Below are 22929 nucleotides of genomic sequence, written 5' to 3' on the forward strand. Positions count from 1 at the left end.
GCCAACATCAAGACTGAGCTGTTGACTGAACAGAGAGCATTCCTTGAAGTCAGACTTGATATTGATAATATAGCTGACCAGGGTTCTCTGTTCGTGATGGAACTATTCGACCCAAATGCAATTTTCAGTGGGTTTTCCTCAGTTCTTCTACTGGCATCCTTTTTGGAAATCCTAAGGCATGTATCCACTTATACCATAACCTTTCCATTCTGCACAAAGACTTGGGTTCTGGATATCAATTTGCATACTTTTCTGATAAAGCTTCCGTTTCATCTTTAGTTGTTGTTGTTGTTGTTGTGTCTTTTGCCTTTTTCCGGTTAGGGGTCGCCACAGCAGAACTCTGATCCGCTAATGATTGGCAGTAGATTTTTACGTGCCGAGTTGCCAGCCCTGATGCACAACCTTCAACGGAGGTACGACCATTCACACATGTCTCCACACAGAAGACGCTTTAGCTGAGAATCGAACAGGACAACATCTTACTGTGAGGTGACAACGCTACAGTACATTTTTATATTAAATGTCACTAGATTTAGCAGTTTCCCTTTATTACCTTGCACAGTTAACAAAGGAGATGGAAATTAAGTTTATTCTTTTATATTTAGCTTGTATATGCCTAACATTGGAGTAGTCTGCCAGCTTATGCAAGACCTTTCACCTTTCACCTTTCATTCTGTTTTGTCGACAGATAGAGTCAAGTTATATTTTAGCTTATGTTAGTTTTTTACTGTAACTGTTGTTAAGACATTGTAGCATATTATATAACATTAGTTTTCAGGTGAAACTATCACTACTGACAATGACCACATTATATGAAACTTTGTATCCTCATTTCCTGCTGTTTGGAGGCAGAGTTTACTTTAGCAGTAACTTACATTTCAAGTACGCGTAATGAAGCATTTCTCCACAAATGGATTTTTTTGATCATACAGGTGAATAATGTTATTGTATAATAGGATCTCATACTGTTTCAGTATGATGTTAGCTCATGGGAGCTCCTGAGAGCCAAAATAGTGTGCACTACTTATGTATTTTGTCTTGAATGTTTACAATGTGCTTGTCTTTGGGTGCTAATGCTACTACTTCAAGTTCCAACTTTATTTAGCATAAAGTGGTAGGTCCCATAATTGAATGGTAGCATGTCATGCTGTTGTCATTCGTCAGTCTTTATCTTGCCGTAGCAACTGAACTGCTTTCTGAAAATAATGCAGGTATGAGAGCACATTAGGTTGATTGCTTAACCCACTGGTGTTAGACTCTAAGAGGAAGTTTAGAGAAATTGCAGCTGTGAATTTTATTTTATTTTTTTTCAATAGCAACAGCAATATTTATTGTTTCAGCCACCAAATTCCATTCTCTGGGTAATGCTGGATTATGAATTGGTGTACTGATTGCTCTGTCCAGTTAGCATGTGCTTTCTGAAATACTAGTCCCCGTTTTATAATTATGACTTTTCTACCATTTTATATATTACATTGCACCCTTTTCATGTTCAGAAGGTTGGAAGAACTCAATTATAGATCAAGTTATGTTGTTAATTTTCAGCTGACTCTGTCACTAGACATGATGTGACCTTGTAGAACACCCTCATACTCCTTTCTTGTTCTGATAAATGCACAATTTCAAAGCAGATTATCTTTGTGCATTTATTCAAAAGCTTTTGCTTCTTCCCGTACTGAATAAAGGAGGAATTTAGATTAGCATTGTTTATGTGAGTTTCCACATGATACCATCATTCTGACCTTATATTCCATGTAATAACATGATTAGTATTACTCTGAACTAGTTCATGTTATTCCATGTAATAACAGGATTAGTATTACTCTGAACTAGTTCATGTTATTCCATGTAGTAACAGGATTAGTATTACTCTGAACTAGTTCATGTTATTCCATGTAGTAACAGGATTAGTATTACTCTGAACTAGTTCATGTTATTCCATGTAGTAACAGGATTAGTATTACTCTGAACTAGTTCATGTTATTCCATGTAGTAACAGGATTAGTATTACTCTGAACTAGTTCATGTTAGTAGTTAAGTCTAAGTGCCTCATTTACAAAGGGGGTGAATCTAACCTTTATTAGCCTATACATTCTTGCCTGAATTCTGCCTTCCACCTATTTTGACAATTTTTTTTAAGAGTTGTGTATATTTTGATATATGTATATGTAGGCACACACACAGACAGACAGACAGACATACACACACACACACACACACACACACACACACACACACACACACACACACACACACACACACACACACACACGCACACACTAAAACTTTCAGTCTGGGAAGTAAGACCCCCTCCCCACACCTCTCAACTGTACAGATTTTTGCCGAATGTCCATATTTTTGCCTCATATTTTTGGTCTGTTACTCATAAAATAGTGGTTTTGTGGCAAATCATTGGTAAATTATTGAGGATTGACGTCAGGAAATAATGGTGGACATTTGAAGTTCAGATTTCATACCCTTCAGAAAATTCATGCCAATGCAAAATTTGTTATTCTATCAATTTTCTAAGTTTGTAAGAGCAATATTTAAAAAAATGTTACTATTTTTCAGTTATTCTCTTCCATTATTGATGGCATTATCCAGATTTCTTGCTCCAAGAGGTTGAGAGGTATGCCCAGGAGCTTAGGTTTATTGGTTAAGGATAACAATAATAATAATAATAATAATAATAATAATTATTATTATTATTATTATTATTATTTATGTATTAAACACACTTTTTGCGCAGGTTAGTCCCACTAGTCCAGTGGCCTCATTTCAGGGGAAACCCAAAGTGGTATTCATACTAGCTAGGGTAAATTTTTGCCAGGACACCAGGAAACTTCCCTGACTTTTTTTTTTTTTTTGAGTAGTTAGGTGATGCCAAAGGGCTATCACTAGTGCTTGAATAATTCTAAGATGGAAGAAGGAGTAAACATTGCTGCTGGAGAAATTTTAGAGAGAGAATAACCACTAGATGAAATCCTAGATACAGAGTTGGAGAGTGAAGGTTTGGATACAGAGGGATTGGAGACATTAGTGAAGAAAGGAGAACCAAATGAAGATGAGGAGGTGAGATGAGGTGCTCTGATGGACCGAGTGTTGCAAGAGCAGCCTGGTAATGAAACTGATACTGTGACAGAGGAGCAGAGTACAAAGGCTGAAATACAGAGGCTGATGGAGTAATCAATTCAAATAATATGCCTCTACATCTAGGAAGTGTGGGTGACCTAAGTAAAGTAAAGAAATCAAATGTGCAAGTGCTGCAACATACAACATGAAGAGAGGCATTTGTCAGCAGCAGAAGTGCAGCAGCTTCAGAAAAAAGACTAATAGGAAGAAAAAGAAGACAAATCAGTGATACTAGTGGTAGGTATGACATTATGCACAATATTATATTGTCGTTAAGATTTACTTTAAAAGATATAAGAGCTTTGATGCATTTGATATCAGAAGACTTTTGTGAAGTAACTTTTGAGACTTTTGCAAGTGCAGAAAAAATTATGGGTGAAAAAGTAAAAATAAATAATGTATCACCTGACTTTATTTTTCAAAATTGTGGTTTGCAGTTAAAAAAATGATTGTGCAATTCAGAATTTCAGACATGGAGGAATTTGAACTTAAAACATATATGCTGGGGTAATTAAATTTATATGGAAGAAAGATGTCAAAAACATTTAGAAACTGGAAGCCAGTAATGCTGTATTGTTATGCAGTCTAAGAAAGTAATAAAAAAAGGAATGGGGATAATTTTGGAAGAAATGATGGGAAGCGTTATAAGGAATAAAAGGAAAACAAGTCAATGAAATGTTAGTAATAGGAGAGGTAGTATACACTATTTTAAGGGAGAGTAAAGATATACGGTTGGTTGGATGTGATGGAGCAAAAGCATTTAATTCAGTAAGTCATGAGACAGTGTGGCATATTTTAAGAGATTATGGTTTGCAAAAAAGAATAAACATATTAAAGATGTGTTATGAGATGTCTTGGGTGAAGGATATGGCAAATGTTAGTTAGCAAAAAAATAAAAATAAAAAATAAAAGAAAAATTGAAGAAGGGATGAAACAGGGTGTCCAATGCATCTGTGTTTATTTGTGCTAGTAATGAATACAGTAATGCAAATGTACTGGTGAAATGAGAGAAGCAGAACAGGAAATAGAAATAAGTTCTAATATTACCTGTATATCTTTCATATGCAGATGATTTAGTGATTGAAACAAAAGATATAATATGGATGAGAGAAACCGTAACAAGGATGGAAAGTAGTTAAGTAAAGCTGGATTAAGGTTAAGTAGGTCAAAAGTAAAGGGTTTGGTGAAACCAAAAGGATAAACGGGATATAATGTCTTCTTCTGTCAGCTTTTCCTGGTTAGGGGTCGCCACAGCAGATCACCTGTCTGCTCATGATTGGAAGTGGAGTTTTATGGTGTTGAGTTGCCAGCCCGGCGCCCACCTTCTACAGAAGGCACACACATGCACACACTTATGCCTACGGCAAATTTAGAGTGTCCAATCCACCTAACAGGAGATGCTTCACAAGGGCCTGTCCTTTTCTTCCATAAAAATCCATGCCTCAGCCATTTCAGCTCATTACAACACAGAACCTCCCCTCTTCTCTCATCCTCTGCTAAAGCAGTATCTCAGAAGGGCCAAAAACTTAAGACCACCCAGGAGAGCTCCAAACCCTGCCTGGGACCTTAATTTTGTATTGGAGAAACTCACTCCCCCTCCTTTTGAGCCAGCTGCTACTGCAGACTTAAAATTTTTCTCCTGGAAAACAGCTTTCCTTTTAACAGTCACTTCAGCTAGAAGAATTTCCGAATTACAGGCTCTTATGGCAGTGGACCCTTTCATCATTGTTCATGCGGACAGGGTATCTCTCAGGACCAACCCATCCTTCATGCCTAAGGTGGTATCCAGTGTGGCTCTTAATTAGACCATTCATTTGCCAACTTTCTTTCCCTACCCACAGAACAAGGGGGAGTGGATTCTGCATTCATTGGATGTACACAGACAACTTAGATTTTACTTAAACAGGACTAAATCTCAAAGAAAATCTGAACAACTGCTGGTAGCATTTGCTGCAGGGGCAGAGGGAAAGGCTATTTCAAAGCAAACCATTTCCAAATGGATAAGCCATTGTATTCTTTTCTGCTATAAGCACCATGGAAAAACTATCCCCCAGGGGATCAGATCCCATTCCATCAGGGCTGCATCTACTTCAATAGCCTTTCTCAGAGGTGTTCCTACCAGGGACATTCTAGAAGCTGCTACCTGGAGCTTAGTTCATACTTTCACCAAACATTACCATTTACCACTTTTCTCTAAATCCAGAGCTGGCTTTGCCACTGCTGTCCTGCAGGGCCTTATAGCTGGTCCTAATGCTGTATAATTTCCTCCTCCCAACCAAATGTAATGACTGCAACAGTGAAACAGGAAGAACATAGTAGAGTTGTGTACACTTACCATAAATGTAGATGTTCGAGTGTATTCACTGTTGCAGTCCTGGTTACCCTCCCTCCAGCCCCCTATTTTTCTCTGGCTATACCTCTACTTTCTTTTACTATGCTTAAAAGCCCTTTTGGTGTATTTGCTTTTGGTTGGAGGTACATTTTCTGTGTTTTTAATTTTATTTGCTCCCCATTTGGGGGACACCTGACATCTGGGGCAAGAAAAACTGATGTAATGTCGTCGGCTGCATGTTTTATACCCCTAATGACCTGACATCATGTAAGAAGGGACAACAACTGAAGCAGGACCCAAGACTTTGTTAATCAAGCCGACTGAGGGCAACCTGCCAGCAGATTACTCAAATGTAATGACTGCAACAGTGAATACACTCGAACATATACATTTATGGTAAGTGTACACAACTGTACTTTGTGGCATCACCTAACCAGGAAAAGCCGAAAGAAGAAGATTGCACTTTAATCTGCAAAAACCTCAGAAAGCAAATTTTACAAATTGCTGTTACATCATTCTTCCTTTCAAAGCCTTTAAGGATGCCAGCAGTCTGTGCAGACATAACAAATGTATATGTACTTATCTATAGATCGATAGATATGTATTTGTATGTATTTGTGTGTGTGTGTGTGTCTGTATATATATATATATATATATATATATATATATATATATATGTCTATATATATATATATATATATATATATATATATATATATAATCTATATCTATATCTATATATATCTATATATGTATATATATATATATATATATATATATATATATATATATATATATATACATATATAATATATATATATATATATCTGTGTATATATATATATATATATATATGTGTGTGTGTGTGTGTGTGTGTATGTATATATATATATATATATATATATATATATATATAGTTATAGTTATATATATATATATATTTATATGTATATATATATATATATATAAATATATATATACACATATATACATCTATATGCATATATATCTATGCATATGTTGTTGTATCTTTCAGATTTTCCCAGTTAGGGGTCGCCACAGTGGAACTCCGGTCCGCTAACGATTGGTAGTTGATTTTTACGTGCATAGTTACCAGCCCTGACGCACAACCTTCAACGAAGTTACGTCCATTCATGCATGTCTCCACGCAGAAGACGCTCTAGCTGAGAATCGAACCGGACAGCGTTTTACTGTGAGGCGACAATGCTACCGCAGCACCACCACCGTGGGAAATATATATATATATATATATATATATATATATATATATATATATATATATATATGTGTGTGTGTGTGTGTGTATATATACATCATTTAATCTCAAAATATCCAAAATTGCATCTGAAACATTTTTAGCCAAATTATATCACACCTAAAACTTTATAAACAACAAATACCTTTTCCAAAACTTCTTTTTTTCCAAGGGGCCAAGCTCCCTGCAAACCCTCATTGAAGCGGGGTGAAAGTATACTAACAGTAACAGTTGCATAACTGCAGAAAAAAAAGAGAAAACAGCACACACAGTGAATCACTGCCTATGCACAAACTTGTGGGTGGGTATTAGCAGGTACAAATGGTGCACTAGTCTCATTTGCCTTGTAACCCAACTTGGCATGCATCTTCAGCTTTTCAAAGCATGTGTGATAGCATGCCTCAGTGGTCTATTATTTCTTTAATGCTGTTAGCAGATTAATTGTGGATCTTTGGTAATTTGTTGATATAGTGATCTGTCTCCTTACTGTACATGGCAAAACAACCACGGTTAACTGTCTGAACATGTCTTGGTGAAGTATACAGCTAGATGTACTGTATGATCTAGATCAGGGGTGTCCAACCTTTTCAGTTGCAAGGGCCGCATTGAGTCAATAGAAATGGTCTAGGGGCAAACAGCAAGTGAGGACCAAAAAAAAAAAAAAAAAAAAAAAAAAAGCATATTTGCCCTAAAATTCAATATCTCATTCTAGTCTTCAGGAAGGCTGTTTTTGTGAAATAATACATTGTATTTCTCCTGAGTCACACATTATATGTTTGTCTGACATATAATTAAGCAGGTATCACCAGTAAAAGGTAGGGACAATTTGTGTTGGTCACTCAGGATGGCAGAATACATCATAAATAAATATAAAGGCATTATTCCACATGTCATAGCATAGTCACATTGTGGTATGTTATCACAATGTGTAGCTTCTGTTACATTCTTAGTCATAATTACAAAATAATTACAAAAGTGCATTTTCAATGCAGGAAGCAATGTTTGGAATGCCTGAAAACCGAAAGGGTGAAAACTACTTTTTTCTTGTTTTTTGTCGGAGGGGGGTAAACCTACCGTGCACCCCCGACAAGGGCAAGCCACCCACATCACCCAAACCCAAACCTATATATACCAACTCCACTCTTTCACCACCAGTGTACTTGAGGCTTCACTGTAACCTGAAAAGGTAGTAATACATTCTAGAAAACACAGAATATCCACATATGCACTGCATGAGTGACCTGTTACTCACAGTACCCAGGTGAAGCATGCAAATTGCATCCTTTCCATTCATTAGGGCAGCAGTGTACACTGAAAAGCCATCCACTCCTGTATTTTATAGCACTACTAATAAAATATGGTGTCATATCCTCATGGTATTCAAGGTAGGCCATTGGCTTATCATATTTAGGTACACTGCATACTGTACTAAAGATCTTTTGAAAAAGAAATTAAGAGGACAGAAGACACCCTACCAAAGTAAACTGGCTTTAAGAAGAAGAATTTTCTTGTGCAGGTCCGTTACCTAAACTAGTCTTACACAACTGTTTCTTATTTATCTGACTCCATTTCTAGCAGCTGGTACTGTATATGAATCTTTTTATGCTATGTAAGACGATAACAGACCATAATGATAACAAAGGAAATGAACTAAGTAAAGAAACAAAGCATTCAAAAAGTAGATGGAAAACAAGTTCAAAATAAAACTGTATCTACAAAGTGGTTTGCGATTAAAATTTACCAACCAAATAAGTATGGTTCTCCACCTGTGAACAAACTATGATAGTCATCATAACTAAATGTCGGCTCCATCAATAAATTGAACTTGCTTTTTACTCATTACTACCCTCAGCTTAGACTACAAATATTACACAAAAAGTGATGTATCAAAAAAGGGCTTAAAGGAGAAAATATTTAATAAATAAAATACTGCACGAAGCAAGCGAGTGCTTAAAAAAAGCGTTTCATAAACATTGACCAAGAAGACTAACACATAAAGAGAACGCTTTGATGTCACAGTTTCCATTTGTATACATTTCTTTCTTTTTCTCGTGTTGCATGTTTAAACTAATATTTTAACCATGACAGATTCATTGTGACTAAACATTTTTCTCCCCTTATAATAAGCAGTCCAAACAAGATTTTTTTTAATAGCAGGCAGAGATTATGGAAAATGAATGCATTTAAAATCGTGAAGCTCAAAGACAAAAATAAATAAATAAAATGAACCTAGAAATTCCTGTCATTTTTTCTTCAAGAACTACAGGTGTGTAAACCGTTAAATTCATAAACTCTGCCTACAGAAACACAGTTATTCAAGAAAGAAAAAAACAAGTCCTTCTGGTAAGAGTTTTAAAGCCCATGTATTTTTCTCAATGGCAGTTTAAACAGTGGTTAAATTTGGACTGATAACAGCAATTAATGGCATAATTTTGTATCTGCTACCGATTTTAAACACCTTTCTCTGTAAGCCACTTCTGTAAGCCACTACTTGCATAATATAGCCAAATTATCTGCAACTTTTGCATGCCCTTTTGTATCATCACACATGACTAGCTACTGTCACTTTGTGACTGGGCCACTTGGATGGATCACCACTTCCATGCATCTATCACTAGCTACTACCAGCTACCCCACAGAAAAGCCAAGGTAAATAAACCCTCCTCTACCCTGCAAAGATTCAGGCATCAAACGGCGTACTACTTGCTCAGTGTGCCTTTCTGCAAAACTGTAATCCTGAAACTTGCAACCACAAGTAATCAATTGCTGGATGCCTTAATACCAATAACTAATATTCCTGCAGTACAATGCAGAAACAATACAAAGGTAGCCAGATTTAACAAAACTGCATTGACAAAGTGGCAAAAAAATCAAAACGCCTAACTAAACTCTTCAAACAGTTCATGCTACCTTTTTCTTGCAAACTGCAATCGATACTCACTGGACGGGCTTTAGTCTTAACAAAACGTAAGTAAAGTCACCTTATGCATACTATTTTAAAAAGTAACCACTAAACACAAGGCAACTTTTTATTATCAGTTCCCTAACAAGTAACAACACAAAACATAAGAAACACCAGTCTTTAAATTCCATCAAACCACAAACTAAACACTGAACAATCAGCACAAATCTACCTAGATTAAGCTCTAGTTGGAGCATTCACAGTGTCAAAAAATACTTAGCTTTACTTTTGCTATGTTGTAGTGCAGTCGGTGTGTACTCCAAAATAAAATAAATCCTCTTCCACCTGATCTCGCTCCTTCCTTCAGCTTTAAAAACAACGAGCGGTGTTTTCCACATAAGTGGAAAGACGGGTATGAAAAAGCGTGAAAAAAAGAGAGCGACGCGGGAACAGAGAAATGCACGGTGTAAACACGGAAAAAAAAAGTTAAAATTAAATTAAATTTAAATTTGCATGGAAGCATGCCGGCAGCTAGATGTACTGTATGATCCAGATCTTAATGTATACAAATAGAATGTTTAGTTACATATGAATGGATAACTGCAGAAGCCAGTACATGGGAGACTTGATACACTTTAAAGGACCGATACTGTAAGCTTCTTCTTCATAAGATTTTTAACTTGAGCGTCAAGATTTTTAAAATGCATATTCTAAGACATCTGATTTCAGTGTATTAGGTTGATCTTTGCTGCTTCAGAAACACTATCAGTATTAAGCGTCTATGTTTTGTCTTTGGTATTCAACAAGATGACTCTGCAGCCGGTGCACATGTGACTGCCATTGCTTGTAAGTTTGATTATATTATTAAGGTGAGAATATTGTTAACATTTTCCATTTTTAATACCCACGCTGTTTATGTATTTTTTGTTGTCTTATCATCACCACGGTGTCTGCATCCGCAGTCTCATTTGCTTGTGGCAACAGTGACATATTTAAAGAATGTAGGTGACCAGGCAGTTAGTGTGGTTTTAGCAACCTTAAGAATACGCTAATGGAACATACTGGAGATCATCTTAGGGGACCATAATATTAAACATTTGCATTTTTTAATTCTGACTTCATAATGTTATGTTTATATTAAATAAATGCATTGTTATTGATACATTCAGTTTCTAGAAGCTATGAGATTTCATGTCATTGAATAAATCTAACTTTCCTAAATAGTGATTTGCTTAATTCGTCTGAAGTCACTCATCTGAAAGCACTCGTACCTTTCACAGCAGCTGACAGCATTCCTTTGTCTTCCTCCATCAGGTTGGTCAAGATGTTGATGAAGCTCGAAGACACCTTTGTAGTAGTCACATCCCTGCAATCCAGTCCTTTTTCAAGGCAAGCACAAATCTTGTTTTAGTAATATAAATGTGGGCACAATTAATGTCAAATATGGGGTGGGACACCTGTGCACTTGCAATGTTTAAAATGAACTGATGTATACAAGACGGTAGTTTCCTGGGTATAATACTGAAGTGTTTCTATATCTAAAAACAGTGAGATTCTTCTCTCTTATCAAGCATAATATTCTGATACAGTGTAGTACAGTTTTATTTATGGTGATGCATTTTATGATATGGTTACAGACACCACCTGTGTTCTTAATCAGTACTGATAAAGATCAAAGATGAGAACAAAAACTCCAAAGGCATATAATGTCTTCCTAACCCAGTTCTTCAACCAGTTCTCTTGTATGTCTGTAGTAACATTTAAATCTGTTGCATTCCTTTTTCTCATATTTCCAGGATTGTGTGATTAAAACTTAATTCCAAGAGTATAACTGTAATACATGCAGTCCTCTGATTGTGCTCCAAAAATGAGAAAAATAGTCTTTGTTATAACATACTTTGTGTGTATGAACTTTCTTATTGCAAGATTGCAATGGAGATGTTCTTGCGTATATAACTAAGCAAACCTCATACTTGCATTCAGAAGACAGTCACCAAGAAAATGGATCAGAAAACAGCTAACAGCTTTAACTACTGTAAAGCACATCACACTGTGATAGAAATGGTAATCAGAAATTAAGTGCAAATCTTGCTAACCAACACCTTCAAAAGTTGCTACTAGGGTGCTATTCCTTTCTTAATGTGTAGCATCACAACGAAAACTCCCCATATGTTACAAAACATTATGATTGGATTTCCAGTCCTTGTCATTTGTTATGTGTTCTCAAAATGGATGACAACAAATTCATTTCTTGAGCTTTGTAGATGAATGTCCTGATGTCCACTTTTCAGTGACCCTGCAGTCAAGTTTTCGCTGAGATACATTTATAATTCTCTGTTCAAAGGACAATAAGGTGAGCTAATGTCCCTCCAGAATGCTTGGTCTTCCATTTGCTTCTCGTCTGGGGTGTCTTCTTTGTGGAGTCTGGGCATCTGTCTTGTGCCAACATGGGTTTTCGCTAGGTAGTCTTGTTTTCCTCTCACTTCATAAAGATAAGCTGCAGGTGAATTAACTTTTCTTTAAATTGCCTGTATTCTACAATGTTTTATGCCATACTTGAGACTGGTTCCTTTGCCTTGTGCACGGTGAGTATTGGGGTAAGTACTGTCTCATCACACTTTCTTAGTTTGAATTAAGTCAGTGCTGTAGATCAGAAATAAACAAAATTATCCTTGGCTGTCTCTTTAGCATGTGAATGTGGTTGTTTCAGGCTGTAGTAAATCCAGAAGGCAGGGTTGTCAGTCTCTTCTAGTGTATATTGGCTTCACTGCCAATATCATTCAAATGAGAGACATTAACTGCTTTAAACTGGAGGAGCTTCTGTAAATGTTTTACATCGCAGAGACCTCATCTAACAGATATTAGATACAGTGCTGACAAACACCCTTAAAATGTGTCTATCGGCTGTATACTGAGTATTGCTAATCTCCCGTCTATCTCTGTGTTCCGCTGTTAGTGTGCAGTTGCTTATGACCAGGGTAAGATCCTTGGCTGTGGAAGTTGTTTATCAGCAGAATGAGACACCTGACTGACTAAATACCTGCGTATCTTGCCCTCTGATATGGAGTTTTCATAAGATGACTCAGAGGAGATTATGCTTTCTCCAAGCTGTATTGCAGGTAGTGTTCTTCACACTTGAAGGTTGTTAGAATAATCACTGATGGCTCCCTGTACTGCCAGATGTATCTGCCTTTCCTGAATTTATTGACTTTGAAGAAGGATATCAGTCTCTACAGTCACAATGAGGACATGCAGATGTCTGTGAGAGAACTGAAATTGTATAAGCCATCACGAACTTGTGGATTGTAGAGCTGGACTTCAGTCCCTGAAGTTACAGTGAGACAGTGCAGTTGGTTGTAAGTACTGAGTCTTCCTGTACATGTCCAACAGAAAGATCTGAACCCTTCCTTCCCTGACCCAAAACTCTTTGACTGGTACAAAAAGACTTCAAAATAACCTTAAAGTAGCCTATGCTTTCATTTACTCTCTCTCTCTCTCTCTCTCTCTCTCTCTCTCTCTATATATATATATATATATTGTACCGATCATTTTATTTAGCAGTCTAAGCAAGGACATGATTGTCAAAGAGACAGTCTTATCATAAGGACCGAATTGTCGCAACAACAGTATCATCATACAAAGAAAAAAAGTACAGCTTAATTCCAGAAAATAAATTTGAATTTCATTCCTAAATGACCAGGCCACTCTTTCAACTGCAGTATGTAACTAGTGCTTGCCTTTATTTGCTGTTAGCCTATGTCTCAGGTGAAACTACCCCTCAAGAGGTGGTACCTGGAATGTGTTGTTTTTTTCAAATACTGGAAAGTATAAGTGTTGACGTGTAAGGCAGATGTTCTTCATGTTTCACTGTCACAGTCATCACATTTGGGTTATCCCTGCCAAGGTAGCCCTCGGCCAGCCCGAATACTAGAGGCTTAGTATTTTTGTGTCGGTTGCTGTCGCTTCAGGACTGATGTCAGGTCGTCAGTAGTATAAAGTAAGGCAGTCGATGCTATTACATCAGTCTTTCTTGCCACAGAGCCTGAAGCAGAAGCAGTTCGCACGAGTGCCGTTCGGCCGCTACCTGATTTTCGTTTACCGAATTGAAGCTGAAGTCTTCTAAAGCTAAGTACCCCGATGGGGATCCTTTTTTCTTGCCCTAACCGGTGTCAGAAAAAGTTAACAATTGTTTCACCTGTGGAAAGCAAATACCACACCAAGACTTTAGTTCTTACTGCGTCACTTGTTTAGGCCCAGACCACGATGTCTCCCGCTGTCACTTCTGTGCTTTGTTCAATGCCAGAACTATCCATCATCGGGCCCTTATTGTAGCTAGATATTTTTGCTTATAGTCTTCGAACTCCGATATGGCTTCAGTAAGCCATCCAGCAGCAGATCTGAAAAAAACATAAAGATAAAGACAGAGACAGACCGCACAGGTCCAAACCTACCGACAATGTTCCCGTTAAGCTAATCGTTAGTTCTCCGGTCCTCAGTGAGCCACTTTCACAGCTACTGATGCCTGCTTCTGTGGATTCGCAGGTCACTACCGAGACCCTTTTCGGAGTCTGGTATGCTGCAAAACTCTTCTTTGACTAAGGATCCTGTGGCCATCTCTACCTTGGATGGGTCCAGAGCCGCTGAGCAGGCACCGGCTTCTGAGGAAGTCTTTCGCACTACCAGTTCTCGACACAAACCAATGTCTTCTTTCGCAACTACTGTTCTTTCAAAAATGACCAAGTGTCTTAGGCCCAGGGTACAAACCGCACCCAAGAAACCGATGACCCAATTTCAGGCACCTGCTTCCTTGCCTCAGTCTCAAATGCTTAAAATGGCGGAAGACCTTATCATGCTGATCAGGGGAAGCCAAGCTACCCCCACCCAAAGGAAAAGAGATCTGTCCCCTGTAGTTTTGTCTGAACAAGAGTCAGATAACTCTGATGCATCTGAGTATGAAGACATGCAACCCCTCTCTACTTATGAGAATTCTGATGCAGAGGATTCCATCCCTTTAGCCTCTTCCCCCATAGGATTTTTCCTTTGAGGAAACCCTTCATACCTTAAGGGAGAATTTTCAGTGAGAGAGTCAGGACTACCCTCAGTCTAAAAAAAGACTCAGGGATTTCTTAGATCTTCCACAGCCCAGACCCTTAGCCATCCCCCCAGTCCTGGATGTTGTGGAAGATGTTTTCCTGGAATATTGCTTGACTCTTGACACCCACCCTCCTGCACCCAGAAAACCAGACAGGTACTACAGAGTCAAATTTCTTTTTAAAAATCCTACTGCTGACCCTGAGGTAATTTCTCAAGGGCCTATAGTGATTAAAGCAACCAGTGCTAATAATCCCACCCCCTCAGATAGGGGTTCCCAAGCACTAGACAGATGGGATAAAAAAGTATACACCTCAGCTACTCTTGCTATCAGGGCACTAAATTGTCAGTTCCATATGCTAAAATTTCAGCAACATACACTGGAACTCCACAAACAAAAAAATGTCTTCCTTTCCTGCTTGTGTAGAATCTAAAGAGTTACAAGAATTAATGCATTCTGCAAGTCAAGTAACTAAACACACCTTTCACTGTGGTTTTGCTGCCCTAGAAGCTTCTTGCAGGGCAGCAGTCACCAGGTCTGTCATTAGAAGGCATGCATGGCTTAAGGAACAGCCCTTGCCAGACCATGTCAAATCTAAATTGTTGGATATCCACTTGCACAAAGACAACTTATTTGGCACTAAGGCAGAAGAGGTCTTAAAAAATATGGAAGAAAAAGCAGAATCTATGCAGACAGTTAAGGATTTCTTACAGGTCCAGCCACCCAGGTTCAGCAGACATTGCCCCACCAAGCACTGGTCCTTTCCTGCTCCCACTAAGCCAGTTCAGCCCAGACTCCGGGGAACCAGACCCCCCCCCCCCCAGACAAGCAGCCACAGGGAATGCAGAGATCTAAGCAGTGGACTACCTCCACTCCAAAACCAGGGAGTTCTAAGCCACCCCTTTATGGTATGAACTCACAATGACTCGCCTCCCCCACAACCCCCTCCCTCTGCCCACATTCACTTACCCCAGGAGGAAAACTCTCCTTTCACGCAAGCACCTGGACCACCATTACCAGCGACAGCTGGGTTTTCAACACAGTGTCCCAGGGATACAAATTTTCTTTCCACACCCTTCCAACCCCAAAAGGGTTCCCAGGTCTACATCCAAACCAGTGGGCAGAGGCGCAAAAGCAATTCCTTTCCCTGCTGTCTATGAGGGCAGTAGAGCACGTTCCTGCAGAATAGAAAGACCAAGGTTTCTTCTCCAGACTTTTTCTGGTACCCAGAAAAGAGGGTGCCTAGCACCCCATCCTCGACCTATCCATTCTAAATACCTTCCTGGTGATCCCAAAATTCAAAATGCTCACCCTCCAGCAGCTGCAACCCATGCTCTCCAAGGATGCTTGACTGGCCACCCTAGATCTAAAAGAGGCCTACCACCACATTCCTATCAGGGAATCATACAGGGAATATCTCCATTTCAGGACAGGATCTCAACACTTTCAGTTCTCTACGCTTCCCTTTGGCTTATCTACTGCTCCCAGAGTTTTCACAAAATGTCTGGCTCCAGCCATTACCATTTGCAGACAAAGGAATATCCAGATTTACCCATACTTAGGTGACTGCCTAATTCAGAAAGACAGCTAGGAATAGCTGCTCAAGCACCTGGCCTTTGTAAAGCCCCTACAAATCTCCCTTGGGTACACAATCAATGAAAACAAATCCAAACAGGTGCCCACCCAAAGGATTATATTCCTGGGAGCAAGCCTGGACACAGCATCCCGGATGGCATTCCTTACACCAGAAAAGCAAATTTTCCTGACAGCCTACTTCTCTCAACTAGCTACCAGACCCCAGCTGTCTGCAAGGAAAATCCTGCAAGATCTGGGGTTCATGGCATCTTGCATACTACTCATTCCATATGCCAGACTGCATATGTGGAAACTTCAATGGTACCTAAAAAGCCTTTGGTGTCAACACTCTCAAGACCTGGAGACTCTTATATCTATAATTCCTTGCCTTGGAAAAGATTTTCTTTGGTGGGCAACAGCATGCTCCCACAACAAGAGACTACCTTTCTCACCACCCCCCACCACCCAGAACCTCACCACAGATGCATCAGACTATGCCTGGGGTGCACACCTGGACGGCAAGTGCATACAGGGCCAATGGAGCCTACAGCATATCCCTCTGCACATCAAACAAAAAGAGATGATGGCTGTCCAGCATACCTTGATAGCTTTCAAGCCTCTTCTCTCCCCAAGGGCTGTCCTGATCAAAACAGACAACAGCACTGTGATGTGGTGTATCAACATACAGGGAGGGACTCACTCCTACCCTCTATGCAGGCTGGCCATGACCCTTTGGCACACAGACTCTGCCATGCAACTCCACCTTTTAGCACAATTCCTACCAGGTTCTCTCAACTCTCTGGCAGACCAATTAAGCAGAAATCTTCTGGTCCCACACGAGTGGCAGCTCAGCAGAAGAACCTTCACCCTAATAACTCAGAAATGGGGCACCCCGAAGGTCGACCTCTTTGCCTCCTACACCAAGCATCAGCTCAGCAAATTCTGCACCAGGGAGCATCACTACATGGCTTGGAAAGTGGATGCCCTGTACTTCCCCTGGGTCAATCTATCAGTCTATGCCTTTGCTCCGCGACCTCTCATCCCCAGGGTACTGCTCAAAATAAAGGAGGAAAAACCAAGGACAGTTCTTATACCTCCAGACTGGCTTCACCAGCACAGGTACCCCCTTCTGCGCAGCTTGTCCCCATTGCCACCATGGCATCTTCCTCAGATTCCAACCTTCCTGACCCAGAGGGAAGGGGAATTCATGCATCCCCAATTGCAGACTCTCAATTTGGCAACTTGGCTTATTCCCTAACCTCCGATCAATCTGCCAACCACAGTAAACAGGTTCTAGATGTTATACGTGAGGCCAGACACCCTAGCACCAGAAAGTCTTATGCTGACAAATGGAAAAGGTTCTGCACCTGGATTCAGGCTAAGGGAGCCAATTCAGTGCAGCCCTCCCTCCCTGTCATCCTGGATTACATAGGTGACCTGCTACACAGTAGGCTGTCCTTTTCCTCTATTACATTTCATGCCTCTGCTATCCCTGCTCATTTTCCCACTGAGCAGCCCCTTTTCTCACACCCTTTGATCAAACAGTTCCTAAGAGGGGCTAGCAACTTGAGGCCACCAAGAAGAGCACCAACCCCAGCTTGGGACCTTAAATTTGTGTTGGAAAAGCTCACCCTGCCCCCCTTCAAACCAGATTCTTCTGCAGAGCTAAAATGTCTCTGCTAGAAGACAGCTTTCCTTCTGGCCATCACTTCAGCCAGAAGAGTCTCTGAGCTGCAAGCACTCATGGCTGTGGAACCCTTCATCATCTTCCATGCTGACAGGATATCCCTCAGGACTAACTCATCCTTCATGCCCAAGGTGGTGCCCAGTGTGGCTCTCAACCAATCCGTTCATTTGCCCACCTTTTTTCCTACTCCCCAGAACAAGGGGGAAAAGATTCTGCACTCTCTAGATGTGCACAGACAGCTCAGATTCTATCTAGATAGGACTAAATTCTTCAGAAAGTCTGATCAATTGCTGGTTAGCTTTGCTACAGGAGCAGAAGGCAAAACCATCTGCAAACAAGACATTTCCAAATGGATAGCACACTGCATCCATTTCTGCTGCAAACAACATGGGAGACCTCCCCCCAAGGGGGTCAGGACTCACTCCACCAGAGCAGCCTCCACCTCTGCAGCTTTCCTCAGAGGAATTCCCATCAGGGACATCCTGGAGGCTGCCACTTGGACATCTGTTCACACTTTTACCAAACATTACCACCTGCCTCTCTTCTCCAAATCCAGGGCAGGGTTTGCCTCTGCAGTCCTGCAGGGCATTCTGGCCAGCCCCTAGTTTCCTTGACTGCCTCCACCCATTTCCTCAGCTTTGGGAATCTACCAAATGTGATGACTGCAACAGTGAAACACGAAGAGCATAGTACAGTTGTGTACACTTACCATAAATGTAGATGTTCGAGTATATTCACTGTTGCAGTCCTGGTTTCCCTCCCTCCAGCCCTCTTTTCTTCTTTTCTTTCCTTACAAGGGACGTGTTGGTATTTACTTTCTACTGGTGGGGTTCTTCTACCAAAACCTGGCTCCTACTTGGGAGCTTCTGACAGCTTAGGGCAAGAAAAACTGATGTAATGGCATTGGCTGCCTTACTTTATACAATTGATGACCTGACGTCAGTCCTCAAGTGACAGCAATCAACACAGAAATACTAAGCCTCTGGTATTCAGCCAGGCCGAGGGCTACCCTGGCAGGGATAACCTAAATGTGATGACTGCAACAGTGAATACACTCGAACATCTACATTTATGGTAAGTGTATACAACTATACTTTCTGTGGCAAAGAGTGATAAAGCTTTGCCTTTGAATCTGTCAACCTGGGTTTGATTAGTAGCATGGGTACTGCAGGAGCTTGCAAATAGTCAGGGGTGGAATAACAAGGTGAAGTGTGCTTGCCTGTCTGTGGGGAGGCAGGTTGAGGTGTGCATACCTGAGATATGGACTCCCATGCAAAATCCCTACTCTAAAACAGAGGTCACTAGGAGAACTTATCTGTGAGGGACCAGGGCTGTTGAGGGGATATCCTTTGTAGAAGCATACCCCTCACTTATGTCCATTGCATGCCAACTGCTGGGGACATTGCATACATGCAGATTTCAGGGCCTTATTGTAAAAAACACTGATTCTCCAAAGATGACCTTCACCTCTAAGAAGAACAATGACTTGTAAGGGGCTTGCTTCTGGTAGGAACAAACTGGTCAGCTAGATAAATTGGCTGGAGGATTGATGATCTCCTGGGGACTGGGAGATCAAAAAAGTGTTGATGCCTGTGTCTTTCTACTGTGGAAGCATTAGCACAATGTAGGGTTGAAAGTGAATAAGCTTTATGAAGAGGAAATGGAGGATAACTGAAGTAAGAACCCTTGGTTTTACTTTATTTTTTTCCTTTTTCTATCTTGCACCAAATAAGGCACAGAGCTAGTGGACATTTTTAGGACTAAAATAGCTAAAGACTTTGTATAGTATGAAAAGTGTTGGATGTAAACATTGCTTGTCTTGTTGTCTTGTCAAACAAGGGAATCATTCTAACTTCTAAATATTTTATTTTATTTTATATTTTGATTTTGATTTTAATAATTTAGTAGGCAAATAAGACAAGCCTCTTTCTTTGGGTTATTGTGCAAAGGCGCACAAGGGAATTAATTCATATTCCATTTTTTTACCTCTTTTATTAATGGCTATAACTGAGAAATGAGTTATGTATTATTTGTTTTTTATACCCCTTGCTTTTATTTAAAACAAAGCCAGGGATATATCTGAGCTGTAGGCATACCAAGTTGATATTATAACATTTTTATAAGAGCTTTAGTGCTTCTTCCCCCAGAATCCAGTTTAGACATTAAGCTTGAAAAAAAAACAAATTTTAAATGTGCACACACACACACACACACACACACACACACACACACACACACACACACACACATGTGTGTGTGCGTCTGTGTGTATGGATGTACACCAGTTGCCTGCATAATATAAATATTGCTGTTTATTGTACAGGTATCTATACATTCTAAGTGCAGTTCTTGTGTGAGAAGCAAACAGTTATCCTGTGACCCAGATAGGGTCAAATGACTTAAGAAGATTGCATTAAATTTCCTGTAGTTGCATGTTGAATTATATGTCAAGATTGTAGGAATACTGAGAACTTTAAACCAAGATGTCACAGTGATATGGCTAATGTACTCTGTAATTGTAGTATGAATGACATTTAAACAGTAGGTGTAGCATTTGCAGAGCAACAGATAACTCAAAACTATTGATCCTAGCAGACCACATAGAAAGCAGAGTATCAGAGGATAACACAACAGTTTGCAATCACACTGCAATATAATTAAAGTTATAAATGGATGTTTACACTGGTGTGTTCACTGATGTAAAATGTGTTGTGCCTAGTGGATTAACACAAATTAATTATGTGAAAATCATACATCTGTGGTGATGCAGCGGTAGCGCTGTTGCCTCACAGCAAGAGCTTCTCTCGTTCGATTCTCGGCTGGAGTGTGGGGAGTGCCTTCTGTGTGGAGTCTGCATGTCCTCCCCACAGTTGGGTGGGCGTTCAAAAGAGATGCGTAAATGGGCGTGCCTTTGTTGAAGGTTGAACGTCGAGCTGGCACCTCGGCGTTTGTGAAAATCTACTGCCAATCATTATCGGACCGGAGTTCCACTGTGGCGACCCCTAACCGGGAAAAGCCGAAAGACAACAACAATTATGTGAAAATCATCTAATTTTTGTGCTGTGGAGGTGTAAATTTTAATATTTTGAAACCTGGCATGTGTCTGGTATGTATTGTATTGCAAGTCCAAAATGCCATTATTTGTTACGTTTGTCAAAAGTCTTGCCATTATCTCATTAGTTTAGACAACATTAACATTTGGAGGCAGAGAAAATGTAGCTGCAAAGGATATGCTGTATGCTAATGCTTCAAATGTCCAGTAATTAATGGCATTGTTACCATGATGCAGTTAAACTATGAATTTTTAGTTGGATTTCATAATGCAAAAGGCATCGTTAGGTTACACGTAAATTATTGTAGCATATGATTATTGAGATTTGCATAAGTAACATAGACAGTACTTTTCAGTTGAACTAGAATAGCTTTGATCATTTCCTTGTTGATATAGCAGTTAAGTTAAAATTGTTTAACACTTTCTTTAGAGACAGCACTATCTATAGTAAGCATTTTCTTTAGTGACAGTATTGATAATAGCATTAAAAAGCATTAAGCAGACTGTATATGGTCAGTGCAAAAAGTGGTATTAGAAAGTACATTGTCTTAGATTTTTATTCCTTTTGGCCACAATGACTTCCATGGAGTGAGAAATAATAATTTTTTTCTCCTAACAATAAACTCCAAATTAAAATTAAAATTGTTTAACACTTTCTTTAGAGACAGCACTATCTATAGTAAGCATTTTCTTTAGTGACAGTATTGATAATAGCATTAAAAAGCATTAAGCAGACTGTATATGGTCAGTGCAAAAAGTGGTATTAGAAAGTACATTGTCTTAGATTTCTATTCCTTTTGGCCACAATGACTTCCATGGAGTGAGAAATAATATTTTTTTTCTCCTAACAATAAACTCCAAATAAAAACACATAGCTTGTTTACAGTGTAAATATGTTGTTTTGTTTTGTTTTTTTCTTTACACTTGGTATGTCATCAGCATTTATTTACATTCTTATAGGCTCATAAGTAAGTACTATTTTAGCTGCATTTGCAAGCCTTTTATGCCTAGCCAATTTCCCTTTTGGTGCTTGAATTTACCTTTCCTAATTGTTGTTAGACAGCTGCCTCTGTCCATTAGTAGTACAGGGAGCAGCCCTGCTATAAATTTTATGCTTCTCATCCATAGATCTAAGTTGTGCTTGAATATGGACAGGGATGTGCATTGTTTTACATGGATGGGGAGTATATGCCAGAACAGCAGCATTCTCTGCCAGATGTATCCATCTCTCCAAACTGGACTGTTGATGTTGCAGAAGAGGTTTAGATCCCTAGGCCAAGTATTTTTGGTACCATTTCACTTGCTGATGTACAATAAATCCCTCAGTACTGAATCAAAGAGTGCCTTGTATGCAAGACACAGGTCACCTCTTAGCAGTCTGTGGGATACTGAGTATAGTAACAGGGCTTTGACATGGTCCATGTTGGACCTGTTATTTAGGCCTTGTATCCTTTTAGTAAGGTACATCTGTGGGCGTTCTAGTTGTTGCATGTGTCTAGACAGATACATGCAAAGTGGGCATTATACTCTATGATTGGCCTAATAAGGGGTGAGTAAAGGGAGACAATGAGATTTCGAGATCTAGACATAATCCTTTTCTGTATAAACTGTGCAGTATAGAAGAACTTTCTTATAACAATGGACACATGTTGTGCAAAACTTAGGTCACTGTCCGCATAAGTTCCCAAATCCTGAACAGCTGGGTTAACTCTTAGGGACATATTGTCAGTGTGGTAGTTCCCCAGGGTAGATGACTTCCTAAAGGATATGATATTGCAATTTTTGGCATTTAGTTTCAGTCCATGATTTTGGTACCAGTAACTTATTTGGGACAAATCTTGCTGCAGGATGGCTAAGTAATTTGAGGATTTAGTGACTGCC

At 39.5% G+C, this 22929-nt stretch overlaps 1 protein-coding gene across 4 annotated transcripts in view; it reads left to right on the forward strand.

The window, feature by feature from the left end:
• Positions 1–22929, forward strand: part of LOC122795706 — a 1598363-nt gene that overhangs the window by 913727 nt on the left and 661707 nt on the right. For all 4 annotated transcript variants that reach the window (XM_044064005.1, XM_044064007.1, XM_044064006.1 and 1 more), the window contains exon 4: positions 10957–11031. In XM_044064005.1, the coding sequence (XP_043919940.1) occupies positions 10957–11031 (75 nt within the window). The remainder of the gene's footprint in view (positions 1–10956; positions 11032–22929) is intronic.

Source organism: Protopterus annectens, chromosome 2.part2, assembly GCF_019279795.1.
Source record: "Protopterus annectens isolate FY-2018-M chromosome 2.part2, PAN1.0, whole genome shotgun sequence".
NCBI lineage: Eukaryota > Metazoa > Chordata > Ceratodontiformes > Protopteridae > Protopterus > Protopterus annectens.